At 40.5% G+C, this 19,930-nt stretch overlaps 1 protein-coding gene across 1 annotated transcript in view; it reads right to left on the reverse strand.

The window, feature by feature from the left end:
- Positions 1-14,366: 14,366 nt before the first annotated feature.
- The window catches only part of asap3 (ArfGAP with SH3 domain, ankyrin repeat and PH domain 3), a 51,587-nt gene continuing 46,023 nt past the window's right edge, over positions 14,367-19,930 (reverse strand). Inside the window, exons 25-26 of the mRNA XM_017716763.1 lie at positions 19,231-19,359; positions 14,367-19,130 (exon numbers count right to left, since the gene is read on the reverse strand). Of these exons, the coding sequence (XP_017572252.1) occupies positions 19,056-19,130; positions 19,231-19,359 (204 nt within the window). The 3' untranslated portion in view covers positions 14,367-19,055. The remainder of the gene's footprint in view (positions 19,131-19,230; positions 19,360-19,930) is intronic.

Here is a 19,930-nt window from a genome sequence, read left to right on the forward strand (position 1 = left end):
TCTCTCTCTCTCTCTACCCTCTTGCTTTCCTTTTTCCCTCTCTCTCTCTTTCTCTCTACCCTCTCTCTTTATCTCTACCTTCTTTCTCTCTACCATCTCTCTTTCTCTCTACCCTCTCGCTTTCTCTCTCTCTTGCTACCCTCTCTCTTTTTATCTCTCTACCGTCTATCTGTTTCTATCTCTACCCTCTCTTTCTCTCTCTCTCTCTACCCTCTTACTTTCTCTTTCTCTCTACCCTCTCTCTCTGTACACTGTACAACCCCACCATCAGTGTCACTGCTGTGCTGAGAATGACCCCCCACCCACATAATACCTGCTCTGTGGGGGTCCTGTAAGGGTCCTGAGCATTGCAGAGTAACAAAGAATTCAGAGAAACAGATGGACTACAGTCTGTAACTGCAGAACTACAAAGTGAACCTTTATGGTCAGTGGAGCTGATAAGATGGACAGTGAGTGTAGATACAAGGAGGTGTTTCTAATAAAGTGCTCAATATGTGTCAGTCTATATACTGTGTATATATATATATATATATATATACATTTATACTGTATTAGGGGTGCGGGAAATAATTGATTCTTAGATGCATCGCGATGCGGACGTGAACGATTCTGAATCGATTTACAAATGTCAAAAATCTATTTTCTCAATTTTAATTTAGAACGTAATGTTGACGGAACGCAAAGTGCGGAACTTGGAAGTGGGTAAGTGCAGCGCCAGGACAGTCTGTGGCGGCACATAACAGAAACACACACGGATGAGCGAGAAATCCGACCGGCTCTGTTAAAAGCTGGGTTAGATCAGGAGCCACAACCCAAATGTCCAGAACAGCCATTTTCTCCTTTCAGAAAAATTCAAACCACCTTGGGATCGCTGGAGCCTATCCCAGCAGTCTTCGGGCGAAAGGGAGGATACACCCTGGACAGGTCGATCGCAGTATATATATATATATGTGTGTGTGTGTATATATATATATATATATATATATATATACACACACATACATATCCATCCATCCATCCATCCATCCATCCATCCTCAACCGCTTATCCGAGTCCGGGTCGCAGGGGCAGCAGCCTAAGAAGAGGCCCAGGCCTCCCTCTCCCCCGCCACCTCCTCCAGCTCTTCCAGAGGGATACCGAGGCGTTCCCAAGACAGTCGAGAGATATAATCCCTCCAACGTGTCCTGGGTCTTCCCCAGGGTCTCCTCTCCGTCGGACATGTCTGGAACACCTCCTTACCAGATGCCCGAATCACCTCAACTGGCTTCTTTCAACGTGGAGGAGCAGCGGCTCTACTCCGAGCCTCTCCTGAATTGCCAATCTTCTCACCCTATCTCTAAGGGAGAGCCCGGCGACCCTGCGGAGAAAGCTCACTTCGGCTGCTTGTATCTGCAATCTCGTTCTTTCGGTCACTACCCAAAGCTCGTGACCATAGGTGAGAGTCGGAACGTAGATATATAAATGATTCTTATTTGTATAATGCATATTACTATTATTACATTTATATGTATTTCCATAATAATCACAATAATAATAATAATTATTATTATTATAATACTATTATTAATACTTTTAGTAGAAGAAGTGTTTTTTCACTCTGTTTGCTCTTTTTGTACATTGTACTTGGTGACTGTAGAAAGCTGCATCTTCCTTTGCTGCTCTGTGACTGACAGATACAGAGAGAGAGAGAGAGAGAGAGAGAGAGCAGCTGAATAAACAGAGACTCATCAGCTCTGCATTGTTCAGCTTCAGTTTGGTCAAGAATCAGGAGAACACAGGTCAAAGTAGAGGTGGGTGATATGGCAATAATCTAATATTGCGATACTTAACGAAATTTCTTTGATGGAAGATTCATCAGACGTCTGATCAGAGGAAAAAGAACCAGCAGTGCGACATTAAAAAAAAAAAATTATCATAAACTGTTGGCACTAAATCCAGTTAAACGGGACTTATTTTGCTCTCTTTATAATGAAACATGCAGTTGGTCAGTGTTCGTATTGAACTGTATTGTGACATAACATATTACAATAACAAAATATATCGTCAAACGACAGGTGTGTGCAGTTCAGCTTTATTAACGCTACAGTAACGGGTTGTTTGTGTTGCTCATGCTCGGATTACAGAGTTAAGGAACATCAGCGAATGTTAAAATATGAAATCAAACATAATATATTGTGTTATAATATTGTAAAAATAATACCATAACACCCAATAATTTCATTTAACATAATAACAATCCTCAGAATTATCCTATTATTTTTAGCATTATTATTATATGTTGGTGTCAGATCTTCTTCTCTGATGTGCAGCTCATACAGGATCTTCAGCTTTGTGTGGTCACTGATATGAACATGCTCTCGTCTCTCTGCCATCCTGTATCTGTACCAGTCTCTGTTACTTAGCAACGGACCAGCTGAGACAGATCACCAAATGCTGTGTTTGAAAGGTGTCCAGCTCACATTCAGCTATTTCTGACCAGTGCGGGGGAGGACGAGCCAAAGACGGACGGCGGAAAGAGAAAGAGGAAGAGAGAAATACTCTGAGAGGATGAGAGATCCCAGAAAAGAAAAAGTGGTCAGGTATTTTGGTTCACCTTTTTTGTTCTAGAATCTGAGGGAGGGTCAGTGAAAGAGAGAGAAGAGGATGGAAGGGAGAGAGAGGAGAGAAGGATGAAAGTGAGAGAGGAAGAGAGAGAAGAGAGGAGGATGGAAGGGAGAGGAGAGGAGGATGAAAGTGAGAGAGGGAGAGAGAGAAGGTAGGAGGATGGAAGGGAGAGAGAAGAGAGGAGGACGAAAGTGAGAGAAGGAGAGAGAGAGGAGAGGAGGAAGGAAGGGAAAGAGAAAGAGAGGAGGATGAAAAAGAAAGATGAGAGGAAGGAAGTGAGAGAGGAAGAGGATGGAAGAGAAAAAAGAAAATGAGAGGGAGAGAGAAAGAAAAGGATGAAAGAGAGATAGAGAAGAAAATGAAGGAGAGAGAAAGAGAAAGGGACGAAAGAGAGAGAAAAGGATGAAAGAGAAGAAAATGATGGGGAGGGAGAAAGAGAGGATGGAAGGGAGAGAGAGCAGGATGTAAAGGAGAGATATTGGGATAAATGTAAATGTAAATGGATAGGAGGATGGGAGAGAGAAGAGGATGGAATGGAGAGAGAAGAGGATGTATGGAAGAAAAAGAGGGGAGGATGAAAGAGAGAGAAAGAGAGAGAGAAGAGGATGGAAGGGAGAGAGCGAGAGTATCTGTCCAATCAGCATCATTTGAGTCATAATCCTGTCCAATTGCGTTGCAGCAGGCTGGTCCTGATGAGAGAAGCTGCTCTGCTGCTGTTAATGAATGGTGCTTCTCTCCGCTAGCATCACCAGACTCGCTCGCTTGCTCTCCCTCTCTCTCTCTCCCTGTTTCTCTCTCTCAGCACAGCTGAAAACGACGACAGCAGCAGCCGCAAAACAGGACCCTTCTGCGGTCAGACGGGTAGAAAAAGATCGACCAAAGCAGCTTTGGCATCGGCATCACGACACTCGCTCTCTCTCTCTCTCTCTCTCTCTCTCTCTCTCTCTCTCTCTCTCTCTCTCTCTCTCTTAGCAGATCCAAAAACTACACAGGAGCGACAGCAGCCACGTAACAGGACCCCAACTACGGTGAGACGGGCAGTAAAGGACAACCAAAGCTAATTAGCATAAGTAGCATTAGCTTCACAGCATCTTCAGTATCATCGGCCTCATCTTTAAGGCAAGATGCTGAAACAGCAGCAGGAGGATGACAGCATGGACGGGACATTGGCCGGACCCTCTTCTTCTACAGCTCTGTACCCTTCTTCAGCAGCCCCGCCCCCTTCTCCACCTTCATTCGCCTCCTCTTCCTTGCCCCCTAAGCGGCGGTCCATCTCCATGGGGGATTTCCAGCGTCTCCCTGTAGCCCAGCCTGGATCAGAGCCCCCCTCTGGACCATCCACAGCCCCATCCTCCAAGCTGGTGACGCCAAGCTCCAGCATGGAGTTTGAGGCAGCTCGGCGGCGCCTCCTGGAGGTGGAGGAGCGTCGGCTGGTGATCCGGGAGATGGAGCAGCGGCTGGAGGAGCTTCGGGAGATGTTTGTGCGTTCTGAGCGCCAGGCGGCCGAGCACGGTGAGCTGCTGAGCCGCATCACAACCTCTGTCCAGCAGGGGGAGCTCCGTGTGTCGGAAAACGGACAGAGGCTGAAAAAGGGGCTACGCTTCAAGCGACACCGGCCCGCCATCGTCTTCACGTCCATGCTGGGGCTCAGGACCTGCCTGCCGTGGCCTGTCAAACTCAAATAGCAGACGAATAGTAGACGAAAGGGATGGAGCGTTACGTAACATTGCTTTACGCTGGTGTCGTAAGAAACATCATATCTCTTCACAGGAGAAGCTTAATATGAGTTAACGTCAAACATTTTGCTTGTCGAAATTTTTAAATCACTAAAAATGGAGTTTCCTCACCATTTCAATTCTTTCCACTCTTTTTTCTCGGACACATGAAGTCCTGGACATCGACTCAATGTGCCGGGAAGTAAACACGGACTCTCTTTTGCTGCTTGAATGTGTCCACCAATGGTGGACAGATGAGGACGTCTTCTTATCTCTCGCTAACATGGCTTTCAGGAAAAACTGCACTGGCCTGCGCAGTAAGGCGGGTCACTCTAAACACAAAAACTATGGCTGCAAGTGAATCTATGCGCTTCAACACAGCAGAATCTTGTCTTTTATGTAGACCCAGGTGCTTTTTTAATTGTTTTCAACAGCAGAGACATTTTTAGCTCGCTATTTTAGCATTCCAGGCGTGCTGAGAACTCGCAGTGGTCAGCAAGCCTCATGAGCATTTTTCCTTCGCTGACTGATCAAGTCAATGCGAAGGCAGGCCTTCAGTGGCGGTTAGGATGATGGACTCCTTGAAGGATCTGCTTCGTGAAAAACTGTTCAGAGTTTGGGGAAGATTTTGAATCGAATGTCATCAAAACATCTAACAGGTGTCATGAGACCAAAGTGATCTTCTGTTTTAGCTAGCAGAACCATGCTAGCCTGCCAGTCAGTAGTAGATCACCTTCTTAAAGGTGCCCTTTGCTAGCAAACCTGGCTAGTCAAATTGTTTCCTAAGGCAACTAGAGCTTTCTGCCTACACGTTTTTAGCTACGCCAGCAAACATTAACTAACTAGCTTCACAGCTAATTAACACAACACTGCTGTTGCTTTGCCGCAAGGAGTTAACAGGGAGCTGGCCTTTAGGAAAATGCTGATCTCGACTATATTAGTGAAGATTTGAAGTCTCCATTCTAGACCCTGTTTCTAAAATATTTAAAGGAATAGCTCAAACATGCTAAAGTTGCTAGTCTGCTGAAAAAAACAGCACATGGAATTCATAGTCTAAGCTCATTTATGTTGGTTTAAGCTGGTCTATTGATATTCTGATGCTGACGTAGCTGATCACCCAGTACTGTCATACTGGTTGACCAGCATACCAGTATCCAAAACGCAACATTGTCGCTGCTGTCACAACAAAATCTCTCCAAAAGTAAGTTTACAGCACAAAAAAATTAATGGTTTTGGATAGTTTTTTTTTGTAATTTTGGAAAAAAATGTGCATTTTTGTTGGTCGCTTCATATGAAATTTTTAAAAATTATATATTTCATATTATATCAAAAAAGGAAAAGTGACAAAAGCTTTTGGTTTTTTTGGACAAAAGCAAAAGGTTTTGCTGATAACCAGCCATTTTAGTAGCAGGGTAACAGTGATAAGAAGACTGTAGGCGCCAATTAGCATGATGCTATTAGCAATTAGCATCATGATAACTGCTGGCCAGTTCGCTTTAGCAACATTTATTTTTTTGGTCTGAACTATTCAGTTATGGGGTCTCCAAAACTGGTCCTCGAATTCTAGTCATGCGGTCAGTAGTAGGTGTGGAACTAGATAACCAGTCAACAGCTATAAAATATAGGACCGGTAACCAGATTTAAAGTCTGGATTTGAAAACCACCCTAAAGGCTGAAAAAGGAGAGCTGCAGTCCAAATGAAGCTACAAATGAGAGGGACAGAGGAATGGAATGTGGAGATCAATAAAATTCATCTGCTCTTCCTCTTGGGCACCAAGTGGACATGGACCATCTCGCTGCTAGAACGTGAGGCTTTGCTGCCGTGTGAGAAACCGTGCTACTGCTCAGACCCTTGTTTTGCATGTGTGACGATGCCAGACTGTTATTTATGTTTTTTAAAGAGAGAGACGGAGAGGTGCTGACGTGTGAAGAGTCTCAGGTGTAGCACCGCGTGTGAGACAGAAGGCGAAGGAGGACAAATGAGGTTATGTAAGAACCCCTCCTTCTCTCTCTCTCTCTCTCTCTCTCTCTCTTTTCCATCGTCCTTGGAGACGCAGCTGCTGCTGTCTACACCTGCTTCTCTACCTGGAGGGGGGGGTGTGGCCTAGACCGAGGTGGGCAGAGCCTCCTCTATCTCAAAACATCCCACCTGTGTCCTCCTCTCTGCTGTTGCCTAGCAACCCTGGGCTTGGTCTGTATTATTCGCTTCAGAATGTATCACCATATCAACTCAATGTCCGAAACTGCAGCTTGGATCTGCTGTCCAGGTGTTTCTTCTGGACGTTTCTGCTTTAGGACCCGTGTACAGTTTCTATCAGCTTTTTTATAGTCTGCAGTGGCATATTTTGTGGTTAAAGTGGCTGAAAAGCTAAGTGCTAAAAAACTAAGCTCTGTCACTTAGATCCACAGCACTCATGCTTTTGATTGACGGCTTGTGTGGTGGAGTGCATTTGAGCTATTGTTGGGATTGCGGCCTGTTCAGTAGGAGTCAGTATGGGTCAGTAGGGGTCACGCTAAACACCAAAACTACAGGTACAAAACAGAAATTATACTTTATATTTACATACACACATTATAAATGATGGAATAGCTCGTTTTTAAGCATTTTTTGCCACAATGTGTTTATATACGGTATATAAAGCAGTCTTTTTGCCTGTATTGGAGTCTTTGAAGAGCTACAAATGGTCTGTCATTGTTAAGTCCATTTCTATTATTTTATCATTTTCATTGGTTTAAACCTGTCAAAATAATCTATATATTACTCAATTATAAACATAATCGATAGCGACAGCCCTACTTTCTTCAGTTAGACTCCATTTTCCATCTGTTCCCTAATGGCCTTCTGTCTCTCTCTTCGTAAAAAGGCTTCACCTATGAGTGTTTGAGTGCAGGAAAAACTGTTTATGAAGCTGGGGAGATGGAGAGGTCACCAGGGACGTCTGTTCTCAGCAAAGTGCAGTTACCGCAGGCTGGATTCTGTACCAGAAACAGAGGGAAATAAAGAAGACATGCAGGCTTGCTGGCCTCTAATGAGCGGAATAACCTTTACAGGAGCTGTTCAGGCAGATTTACGCTGCTTTTGTGCTCCTGCTGTCTTCTAAATATGGATCTCTTTCTCTGGCTTGATCCAGAAATGCTGCATTTGTGCATGTGCGATAGATGAAGGCCTCCTGAAACATCATTACGTCATCTTCATGAACGTCAGACGTGTTTCAAGGCACCAAACGTGCACTTGGATTGGCATGAAACTGTATTCTGCATGCTTTGATGGTTAGGATGCAGTTAGGACATTAATATCGAATAGGAGTCTTCGTGTCTGCTCTGATGGCCGTGTTTTCTGTTATATTGAATGCATTTGTTAATGCTGGATGTGTGTCAGCTGGAGAAGCTGAGGCTTATCTGGCTATTAAATTGATCAAAAGGCATATTTGTGAAGAGCTGTGATAAACAGACAGATCAGAAATGTGTTAAGCATGTAGTCTATAGTCCGTCTCATCCACCAAATCAGTAGGAGTAAGCATATGTTGAAGCCTGTGTCTGTGTCCCAAATCAACCTCCTGTGCTCTATGTAGTGAGCTTGACATAGAACACCATTCTAAAACTGCTCATTTCTAACAGACGACTAGTGTAGAGCTCTGGAATTCAAGATATGTGTGTCTGTGTTCAAATAGAGCCCTTGCTTCCATATAGGGAACTATATAGCAAACTACAGCCATGCAGCAATGCGCTTCGAAAGGTAGGAGATGAATATGTCTCTCAAAAGTCTAGCATATCCCAGAATGCAGTGCACATCATTTTACCTAAGATAGTGGTTGAGTTGTAAACTACTGCTAATTTGAAGTAGTCACTATTAAAGTATTTGTACTTGTGACACCCCAAATTTTCCTGAAGTGTTTAGGGTCACAATATTCCACTAAATATTGTGCCCTTTTTGGCCTCACTCACTTTTGTTTAACGTTTCATAGACAATAATTCACTATTCTAGGGAACAAGGGGTTGATTTGAGAGATTTAACACACATCCTTAGAATTGCATTAAGCTGTTTTAGTGGACGTAATGCATATGCTCTGCTTAGATTAAACTAACTATCTGAACAAGGGCTACGTAGATAATTTATCACAAAATTGAGATGCAGAGGGCTTTAATTTAGAGTACATGTAGGTAGAGATGTAAAAGCTGCTTTGGGCCTGTAATGTACAGCTGCATATCAAACTACGTTTTGTCAATATTTATTCTGTAAGCATTATAAATGCTTCACAATAGACAGCATTGAACAAACCTGAAGTGCAACACTAACAGGTCTAGTACATCAAGCAAATCTAGGTTCTTCAAAAGCTCCAGTGGTTGCTTGCATAAAATGTAAAGGTTGAATACTTAAGTGAAAAATGTCATTAATATATGTAATATTTCTCATTATGGCTTTTTGATGTTATGCAAGAATATAGAATTACCTATTTCTTTTTTAAGTCATTTTAGCTTCTTCCACTGGGAAAGACTACTGAAACAAAAAACTACTGCTACAAATACTGCAGCAAAGCTAACCAGCTGGGATTAGCGATCACAAACATTAGCAAATGGGACAAAACAACACTATTGGATCTCTGATACAGAAAAAATGAGTTAATGTTGCCCACCTGTCAAGTAAGAGCAGCCTCCTCATCCGTTTTCATGCCTTTGAACTCTCAATGAAGCCGATGCTTCTTATTCACCAGCTTCTTGTTCGATTGTTCACATTCCAAAAAATTGGTGTAGCCATTTAAGTTGGAACAGGAAAATACAAATAGGAAATGAACTACAGCCTCGCCTGATCTAAGAATCCCTTTTTCAACCTTTGTTCTTCAGATCTTCTCCTCTTTGGCTGTTTCTTGGTGATCTCTACTTCTTGTCAACTAGGGGGACTTCAACCACAATGCAGAATGTAACCATCACGGTATGGGCTGTAAATATATCTATTTGCCTCTTACAGGGGCAAAACCCCCTTCTCATGATGCATGTTGAAGGTGGGAAAAGGTTTTGAAAAAAATAAAGCTGCTTCAGGGTGAATTTTTGAGGAGAGATGGCAAACGTTTGCTGCAAGGAAGCTGAACATAGAACTATAGTCTTTCAACTTTTTTTATTATAGTGGAGAGAATGGGTGACTTGAATTACCAAAAAGGCTCATCCGAGGAGGAGGTCAAACTAAATACTAAAGTTGGCTTGACAAAGCAATAGCTATGAAACCCCAGGTGGTTGGTAAGGTTTTGCTATGTATCCCATGTGGTTGCTAAAATGTTGCTGTGCCATTGCAGTGGTTTTCCAGGTGGATGATAAAATGTTGCTAGGCCATTGCTGCAGTATCCCAGGTGGATGCTAAGGAATTGCTAAGCCATTCCTGTGGTATCCCAGGAGGTTGTTAATGTATTACTAGGCCATTGCTGCAGTACCCCAGGTGGTTGCTAAAATGTTGCTAGGCCTTTGCTATGGTATCCCAGGTAGTTGCTAAGGAATTTCTAGACCATCAGTGCAGTATCCCAGGTGGTTGCTAAAATGTTGATAGGCCATTGCTGCAGTATCTCAGGAGGTTGCTAAAATGTTGCTGGGCCATTGCAGGTGGTTGCTAGGGTATTGCTAGACCTTTAGTTCAGTATCCCAGGAGGTTTCTAAAATGTTGCTGGGCCATTGCTGTGGTATTCCATGTGGTTGATAAGGCATTGCTAGGCCATTGCTGCAGAATGCTGGGTGGTTGCTAAGCTGTGGTCGATAACCATATATGGGAGTTGTAAAAGCACAAGTATACTATTTGTGTTTATGCTTGACAATACTGCAAAATTGTGTAGTTCTAGCTCCAAAGCTGCAACCCATTAAAATTGTATAAAAATTAGCTTTCAATATTAAAACAATGGACAGTAAGAACAGCCGACTTAACTCATGTTTTAGGCTGGAATGTCCTTTTAAATATTTTCCCTGGACTGATGGTACACAGCTTAGTTTCAATAAAACTTTGTATATATGAAAATTTGAGGCCACAATTTACTTTAGGTGTTTTATTCAAGCAGCCACTCAGTTGTTGAATCTAGATTTGTGCGATTGAGCCATAAACCACCACTGACTACAGTTATAATGTATACTCTCTTTCTCTCTCTAAAGATGTATATAATGCTGATTATTCATCCAATGCCTTACTCACTCTGTATATTACATATACATATTGTGTACATGATAAACAATGTATAGCCTCGGCCTTGGATTTGGCTGAGCCACCACTTTCTTGTCTTTTGCACTGCACTACGCATTTGCTAAGAACAAAAAAAAAAAAAAAAGCTTTTCCAAAGACCTCAGTGACTGGGCCCACTCGCAGAATGAATGTACTGTACTGTATGTCCTTGTGAGTTTTATTGTAGTTTTATTTCTGTGGAGAGTCTGAAACCAGACTGCTGTTCCTTTAACCCTTAAAAGAATGTAAACATGATTAATTAAGTAACAGTAATTCAATAATTAATGTTGTTTAAATACTATAGCAAAACATTGAGAGCTGTAGATTTCTAAGGGTTAAGCAGCCCCTAATAAATCTGTATCGTTTGTTACACAAGTAACATTTTAGAAATTATACATTTCTTGGCCATTTTAGAATTCTCTGGAGAGGCTGCTCTGGAAGTCTCTTGTCCAGGCAATTCTAGAACTCCCTGGAAAGGCTACTCTAGAACTCTCGTGGCCAGGCCATTCTAGAACTCTCTGGAGGGGCCACCCTAGAACTCTCTTGGCCAGGCTGAACTTGACATGTTCAGTCTAGATCTCTGTTAACAAATTTATTCTACAAATCTTCTTAAAGGGTGATTCTAGAATTCTCTTCTCCAGGCTATCCTAGAACTCCCCTGGAGAGTCATTCTAGAAATCTCCGGTCTAAGTCATTCTAGAATTCTGTTGAGAAGTTAATTGTAGAACTCTGTTGACTGGTTTAGTTTAGAACTCTTTGAAAGGGCCTTTCTAGATCTCTCTTGCCCAGTATGTTCTAGAGCTCTGTTAAAGGGTAATTCTACACCTCTCCTGAATGGCCACTCTAGAATGTTTATTGTTTCGCTCAATCTGGCTCTTACTTGCTGGTTTGAATATGAAACTGCTGAAAACTTAAGGACTTTGGTTCTTGGCTTCAGGCTCTCCGCAGGCGTTCCTGAATGTACTGCTATTTAGTGTTCTGCATTGTAATTGTTCTTTGAGACTTTGCTTTTTATTGGTTCTTGTAAAAATACACCTATTATATGCTTTTCTCTTTACACGACATAGTTATGCTCTATAGTTTATTAGCTGTTATACAGATTTTTTTTCTGGAACAGAAGCATCTCAGTACGAATGCTGCAACTCTGAGGTTCTGTTTATGTTCTTTAATAGACAGCGTGGATTTATTCCTATAACTATGTTGAATTTGATCCGAGGGTCTAAACTGCAGAACGTTTGCTCACTAATAAACGTTCTGGTTGGAGGACAGACGAACGTCATTGCATCTAAGAGAGCAATAAAACAGAATGCTGATCCACTGCAGAGCAGGTCAGCAGAATTTGAGAGGCCCGTGGAAAAGACGAAGCACTTTGGACACATTCTGTAATTCAAAGCTGGTATTTTAACCGTTGTTCCCTGAGCTGTGCTGAAGCATCACAGAACAGTAGAAATAAAAATGAAAATTAAAGCAAAAAGGACCAACATATATAAACCAGGCTTTAAAGAGTGCATCTCATTTCTAGAACCGAGAACCAAATAGAGCTTTTTTAAAGGATCATTTTAGAACTGTCTAGAAAGAGATTTAGAGATCTGTTTCTGGAACTCTGTCCACCAGGCAATTCTAGAACCCTTTAAATGGTTGTTCTAGAACTGTGTTGACCAGTTCAAACTGGGAATGGGTAATTTAAAAAATCTGGTGACCAGGTAATACTTGAAACTATGTTGGCCAGGCCATTCTAAAACTTTAGACTAAACTAAACTAAAACTGTTTATCTATTTCTGGAACTTTGTTGGCCAGGCAATCTTAGAACTTGCAAAGGTAAAATTATGTGGCCTCACCAGGCAAGTGCTCAAATGTTCCAACAAATCTTTGAGACATACCATATTTGTAAGCAGGGCTACAGTGATATCCTCACCAAGATCAGACAAAAGACGAGGGATTTGTAGGAAAACACTTATGCTGCCATTAACATGATGCAAAGGCGTTGCGTAACAAGTTACAGCTGCCAAATGGCAGCATCAGCAAAGCTAGAGAAAGAATCAAGCGGTGGTTTTATAAGATTCACTAAAATGCTTATGATGTTGGATTAGCAGTGTAACAGATATGCAGCTACGTAATCAGATAAAATTCACTCTGGCTCCAGTTTTCTGTACAACATTAATCTCCTCTTATGTCATGCTGCGAGACTCATTATAAGCTTCCTGGCACCAAGGCTGAGAAATAATGAAGATTTAGTCTGGGCGTGGGCTCAGGGAACCAGGGTTACAGTCTGGAATGGGGGAAAGGCACATTTGATTTCTTTGATCATGTTTGTTCTGTTTCGCTGTGTTTTATACACACTAAAAATGAATGTACGGAAAGCTCTGACTGAATGAATGAATGACCTGAATGTGCTCTGTTTAAACACTGGCTCTGGGCAACATCCAAAAAAAAAACCACAATAAACATGATTTAACAGCAGGTTTGTGGAGCACTTCCTTTCTTTGAGCAAAAGCAAAATCACACCAATGCATTTGCTGTTTTTTGAATGTTTTCTGAAAATTATGTCTAATATTTAACTTTACTTCATAGAATCATGTTGGTTTCATTTAAAATCTAAAGTATTGTGGTGATATTCTTATTTCCTGAGTTTTTAGTCAATGTAAAATTGTCCAATCGGGATTGTTTTCTCCGTCATATCTTGGTAGATACAAATGAGCTACTCTCCCATTGGTTAGGACTTCAGAAGCTGAACAGAAGGCCTTACATACTAGATTGACTACCAACATAATCAGGGACAACCAATCAACCAATCAGTTTGTGTGTAGCCAATATTAAGAGAAGAAAACATCACTCTAGTCATTCTGGTAGTTCTAGATACGTCACTGACCGTGAATGTGAGCCATAGTCTAAGCTGATTCTGATTAATTGTTAGAGCTGTCGCTGCTGTTTACCATTCTCTCAGAACTTTTACTGAGAGAGTCACTCTAACACTGATACACACAGGCTCAGATATACCATAATGACTGTACCAAGCTTTGGATAAACAGAAATTGTTCATATGTACTAGCTTAAGCTTAGCACTAATATACTATTAGAAATCTGAAACAAGTATAACAGTAAAAGGTCCGGCAGCAGGGGTGCCAGACAAAACACATTAACAGTAAAGTATGTTTTCTCAACGATGCTAAAAATCTGTAAAATTACAGTCATAATTTCTCAAAAAAAAAGATTTAATTCAAGTTTCAGTAGTTCAACTAATAATTCTGACATTAACAACCTTTTAAAGTAAATGCAAATGTCTGAGAAATAAAGGTGGTCTTTTGTGCATGTATTCCCATTCTATTCCTGTCAAATAAAAACAGCAGTGTTAAAATACAGTATGTCTGTTTTTTTCTTCAAAAAGGCATTTTTTAAAATGAGGTTTTGATGCTTATGTCATGAATTTGTGATGATCAGTGTCGGGGTATTTAATTTATTTTTTAAAAAAAGCAATTCATTACAAATGATTTCTCAGTAATTGTACACAGTGATTGCTGTGTGCAATTTTCAAATCAAAAGAGCTGTAATTATTAAAAATTGATAGCCTACATTATCAAAACCATCAAATTTTAAGTGGGGAAATTGAATCTAATAACACTGAGTTTGTGAACTGCCTGTAGAGGAGATAGACCAATCACAGGCAGCCAAACCTTCATGTGTTGACATCACAACCATAACTTACTGGCAGTCTTATTATCTAGTACTTAAGGGACTATAACAGACCGTGTTACCCAATGTTCTACCCATCATCAGAAATTAGTTAAAAACTTCAACCAAAAAACGGAGCACCTTCTTAATATTCTGAAAGGAATCCACACCAACACTTTTACAGCAATGTTTCAGGCTGTGTTTTTATTCCTGCATGTAGCTTATAAAAGTGACATTCAGACTTATAAAAATGAACACAGAACGTTTAAGACGCGAACAGAAGAAATAACGTATAAAACAGCCATAAAGACAAACATTACAACAGAACCTTTCTAAAAAGCAGTATTACAGATGCAAAGAAGCCTCTTTACCGAAAGTCATTAAGAGGCTCTTTCCTCATTAATAATGCAGACGGATCTGTGGGAGCAGCTCCAGAGCTCTGCAGTGTTACAGCTACAAGCCCAAAGCTTCAGAGGCAAAAATAAACATGGTTTATCAGAATATAACAGACAGCAAGATCGCCAATTAACTCACAACAAACTCCCTCCTGCAAACCTCTAGTGTGTAGTGAAATAATTCAGATTATATCATATATTGCTTGCTTTGAGATGATTCAACATGACGTTTGATTGTTTCCCAACTTGCAGGTGACATTTAGGCTTTAATTTTATTCCTGTGTATTAAATCCAGCAAATAAATAACTGTGCATTAAAGGGTCCATATCCTACATATTTCTTGCATTTCATTAAAACCGGAATTCCACTTATGGTTTTATGCACCAAAAAGAGGTAGAATTTTCAGAATGTTTCAAACAAATTTTACAAACCTCTCATTATTTCTTAGAATTGCAGACCTTTTCTTACTGTGCCTTTAAGACTGATATATGTAGAGGAGCTCTGTTCTGATTGGCTTCTCCTTATTTATTTATTTATTCTAGGCTGAACAACACCTTATAACTTCATTGTGATTCGGTGGAGCTAAACCATTGTAGGCTGTAAAGAGGATATATAATTGGCTTGTGTGATTTTAATTTAGCTTAATAATTTTAATACATTTTTAATATACATACATTTTACATATATATGTATATTTAGTCAACATGAAACTTTAACAGTGTTTAAACAATAAAATAAACCCTTATGTTCCAAAAGCATGAGGAAAATTCAATTTTGCATGATAGAAACCCTTTAACATTTCCTGTAGAGGACAGTAACTATCCCAAAACAAGTCATTTGACCAGTAGGTCCAGAAACTTTTGCATAAGATTAAGTTAAACAGGGTGAACAGTTCTATAATATTCTTCATAACAATCTCTTGATTCAAAATATTTAAGGACACAAATGTTCCGAGACTGGAATCCCATTAAAATGGCAATGAATCTGTTAGAGCCTTCCTGGTTTAAAGCCAAAGGCAGGAGGAATCTGATGACCTCCTTCATCAGGCTGCAGAAATCTGATCCTGCCTGGAGCGCAACGCTGAGTCTGCGCCAGCTCTAATCGGCATAGTGGTTCGATTTAGGTGGACGTGCAGTAAAATAATCCTGTTTTACAGTTTGAACATTTTAATCCCAATAATCAACAAAGTAACTGCTTTTACAAATGAGGATCACAAAGTGATGATGTGAAACAAAATACTGATCAAATTAAACACATACAGATCCTTTTTCAGCTGCTAGTGCACGTGTTAGGTAGGCAGGAAGTGCAGAACTCTTATTTTGCCCTCAGACACATTTATAACTTCAGACATTCACAAATGCTAAGGGCAAAAATTTGGCCAGAATCAATCAAATTTGCTCAGTTACACTCCCCTTTTACTCCACATGTAGTCAATCAGTCAAGACATGTTTGGAGTCTGAAGTTTGTTAGCTTAGTTTCAGTTCTGGAGCTACAAGGCTAATGTAGCTAACATTTAATGGACTCAGCAATTAGCACGGTGCTAACAGCATGCCTACATGCACTGTGTAGAATTGTTCAGTAATCTCTGATAGACTTGATTATGTGGTTTCTGACTGTTTAGTTCTATTCGGACGGGATTAGTTTTACATGAGGAGGTGAACATGCTATCATATCCTGAAGAGAAGGAGGATCAAAGAAGCGTTTACTTGTGTTCTCTGTGGCTAAAATCAAACCGATATGTAACCTTACTGTCCAACCTCACGTGTAGAAAAAAGGTTGAATTTCCAAGCTAATCTTGTTGCTAATGACACACCGCATTCACTTCAACAAGGTAAATTATTAAACTAACCAAAATAATGGACACATTTTTTTTTCTACTCTTTTCTGGACTAAAAATGGTGTGTAAATCGAGTAGCCGCTCCTATCTCTGTCATTTCCATTCTTATTCTGTGCAAATCTGTCATAAACATTACGGTAGTTCTGTGGTGAACTAGCATTATCCACTTCATGGAATCCTATCTGAATAATCACAACAAACAAGGCTTTAGATTTTAGACTCTTATCTATAAGCTTGGACTAAAGTACATTAGCATGGCTAAAAACATTAGCAGCTGTCCTACAGTTCTGTACTGTTAAAAATAACACTTAATTACAGAGCTACGGTAACAGAATGGATCAAATGACCTCACACCTCACAAAGTGACTAGATTGGTGGGAATGCTGGTGGGAATGTTGGTGGGAAAAGTGTTTTTCTGCTGTGCCTGAACGTGTGGAAACAGGGAACTCAACCATTCAGCCATGGACACGTGCACAGCTCAAAAACTACACCAACATCCTCAACTATGTTACGTTTGGTTACTGTCACAACAAACCTGCATCACTATAAGGAACTTTTTCAGGAACTGTATTTATATTTATTCATTTTGTGGGCCTACATAAAAAATATACTTATTTGTTTTGTACAGCAAAAGCTGTTCAGGAAATGCTGTTTTCAGAGGTATACTATTTCTTCACAGGCTGAGCTTCCTGTATAGTTTTACAGTGAATATACACTGTCTGCTATAAACGTTTGGATGAATCCAGTATGTGTTAAATACAAATGATCATGATTTTCTTTCTCAATCTGAAACAATGTACCATTTTAAAGACTGAGCAGCTTCATTCATTTCTTATTGTGTCTTTAGACCTCTTAGTCGAATGTTGTATTTGATTTTATTTTACATTAGACTTACTTAGTTTTGGGTATTATGTTTTAGTTGCTTAAACTGTGTTTTGTTCATATTTATCAATATGAGCAATCTTTTGCTTTGTTAAATAGGCTCAGCATCATTGCAAATGCAGGTCATGTTAAGGAATAGCACTGAAACACAATCAGTGGACTGAATATTTGTATTAACACTGTATTTCATTGTTCTGTGCTGTTTTTTTATGAGGCTTTTATTTATTTTATTATTGTTTGTGAACTAAAATGAACTGCCTTGAAATTTGGAGAAAAAGTGTAAATTGAAAAGAAATTGTGTAAATTTGCTTTTTCTGCCAAACTATTGCTTTAAGCCATGCACCAAGACTGAATTAGAGAGAATAATAAGAGACTGTCGTGCTCTAGCTGCATTAAATAAGTCAGTACAGATCAGATCGAAAGACACTGCTGATCAGCAAAGACGTGCAGACCGTTCGGTCAGAGATCAAGGAAATACAATCCCACACTGAGTGGAGGGCCTGAAACTCAGTCAATAAACATTACCTTTCATTGTGTCGCCCCCCTTCAGGCAAAAAGCAGACTGGACGTCCATTAACCAATCGACCTGATGGGTGTCCGGTGTCTGTCTGTCTAGACGACGCTTCCATTTTCCCTTTAGTGCTTATATTACCGTCTCCTCTCCCCTTTGTATTTAGGCTTACAGTCACTCTTACGGATGGACAGTATTTACCCCACCACTAAACTTTTACAAGGAAAAAAAAAGGCAAAATGTCCCCAAGCCATTGAGAACTTTTCTGTATGATTTAATAAGTGCTGCTTCGTTATTATTGCTCTTCATAAAGTCCACTTTATCATCCACATGTTTCTTTCACATTGATGCGTTTGCTAGCCATGCTGCTCCCTGATTGGTGGGTTTTTAGCCATGCTGCTCCCTGATTGGTGGATTTTTAGTTACATTGTCCTCCTTTGGGGTGGTTTGTAACTGTCTTGTTCTCCTAATGGTAGTTTTTGCAGCTGTGATGTTCTCTGACTGGAAGATTTTCAGATTTTCTGTTCTCCTATTGGTGGGTTTTTAGTTGTGCTGTTCTCTGATTGGTGAATATTTAGCTGTACTCTTCTTATATTGGTGGATTTCAACCTGTGTAATTTTCCTTTGGTGGAATTTGAGGCATTTAATTATCTTATTGGTGGATATCTAGCTGTGGGTGGAGCCACTTGTTCAACAATTTTGTTCTCACTTTGTTGCACCTCCAACACTGCTGTCTTAGGTTCCAAAAAAAGGTCTAAAACAGCCGCTGGTCCCCAAACAGCACAATGAGTGCTCTAAGATCACCGATTTCAACTCTTTCACCATTTGTGATTTGTCTGTTACCATGGCAAAAATCACCTCCCTTTAATCGGCCAAGGTAGCTACATTAGCCTGCTAGCAAAATAAACTACAATTGCATATACATGGCAGGTAGAGGGTGCCAAACAGCATTATAGTGTTAAACTACATGCACTGCACCACACGTTCTCTCCCACTAGCAAAGAAGTCCGTATGCAGGCTGTGTGGGTACCGTGACGAGAAATCCACAAAAAACTGCATCAGCTCCATTAAAAGATATCACAAGTGTCAGGATTAGCATGTAGCGCTGAACTCCCACAGCCCACATTACTGCTGGATAAATCCCAGCTGAGTGTCAGGTAGTGTTTCCATATTAACAGGCAGGAGCAGGTGTTTTTCAGCTAAAGCACTGTTGCGTTTTGGGAAGATATGATGGAAATTTCCAGAAGAATCATTCTCCCAACTTCAGCACGTAGTTGACTGGAAAGCACCCGCTTTTGGACGGCTTCCCCTCTACGTGCCCGACCTGCAAACAACAGTAAAACTGTAAACAGAACTGCACTGGTGATAAAAGATAAGTCATATCTAAATAATAATTTAAATCAATGATATATGAGTATACTCACCCACCAGTGTGGATCATCAGCAGCGGTTACTATGATAATATCATCCTTACAGAAGGACAGCTGGTCAGAACTGCCCACCATACAGTCCACTAAAGCCTGAACCTTCCTGAGCCGTGGCCTCACAGAGCACTGACAAACACACAATAAAGAACCTTTAGTTCAGGAAACATTTCTGTGTAATTTGTTAGAAATTAAAGCGATAGTTCAGTTAAAAATCAAATTTACCCAGTTCTCAGGTAGACAAGACGTTTGGTGCTTTGCTAGTTTTATATTGGAGGCTAATGTAGCTAGCAAGTAATGGAAGCTAACACACCCCCAATTAGCATGGTGCTAACAGCATGCCTAAATCATGTGCTTGCCTCAAACTGTGTGGAGTTATTGCTAAATAAATTCTAATAGAGAAGGGCAGTGTTCATAAAGCTACATAAGCTAGAAACAACAACTTGCATTATGCTACATGAACAATGATAAAGGCTTATTCCAACAGACCACGTGGGGGTGAAAAGACAGACTCTCTATGGCCAAAAGTATGTGGACCCCTGACCATCACACCGATCTGAGTTTGTGGGACATCCCCTTCCAAAACTACTTTTTCAAAAGTATTTGGAGTTTCTCCACTCCAAACTGGTCAAACTATGTCTTATGGAGCTCATGTTCTGCACAGGGACTCCGTCCTGCTGGAACAGGAAAGTTTCTTCCC

Source organism: Pygocentrus nattereri, chromosome 10, assembly GCF_015220715.1.
Source record: "Pygocentrus nattereri isolate fPygNat1 chromosome 10, fPygNat1.pri, whole genome shotgun sequence".
In the NCBI taxonomy this organism is placed as follows: domain Eukaryota; kingdom Metazoa; phylum Chordata; class Actinopteri; order Characiformes; family Serrasalmidae; genus Pygocentrus; species Pygocentrus nattereri.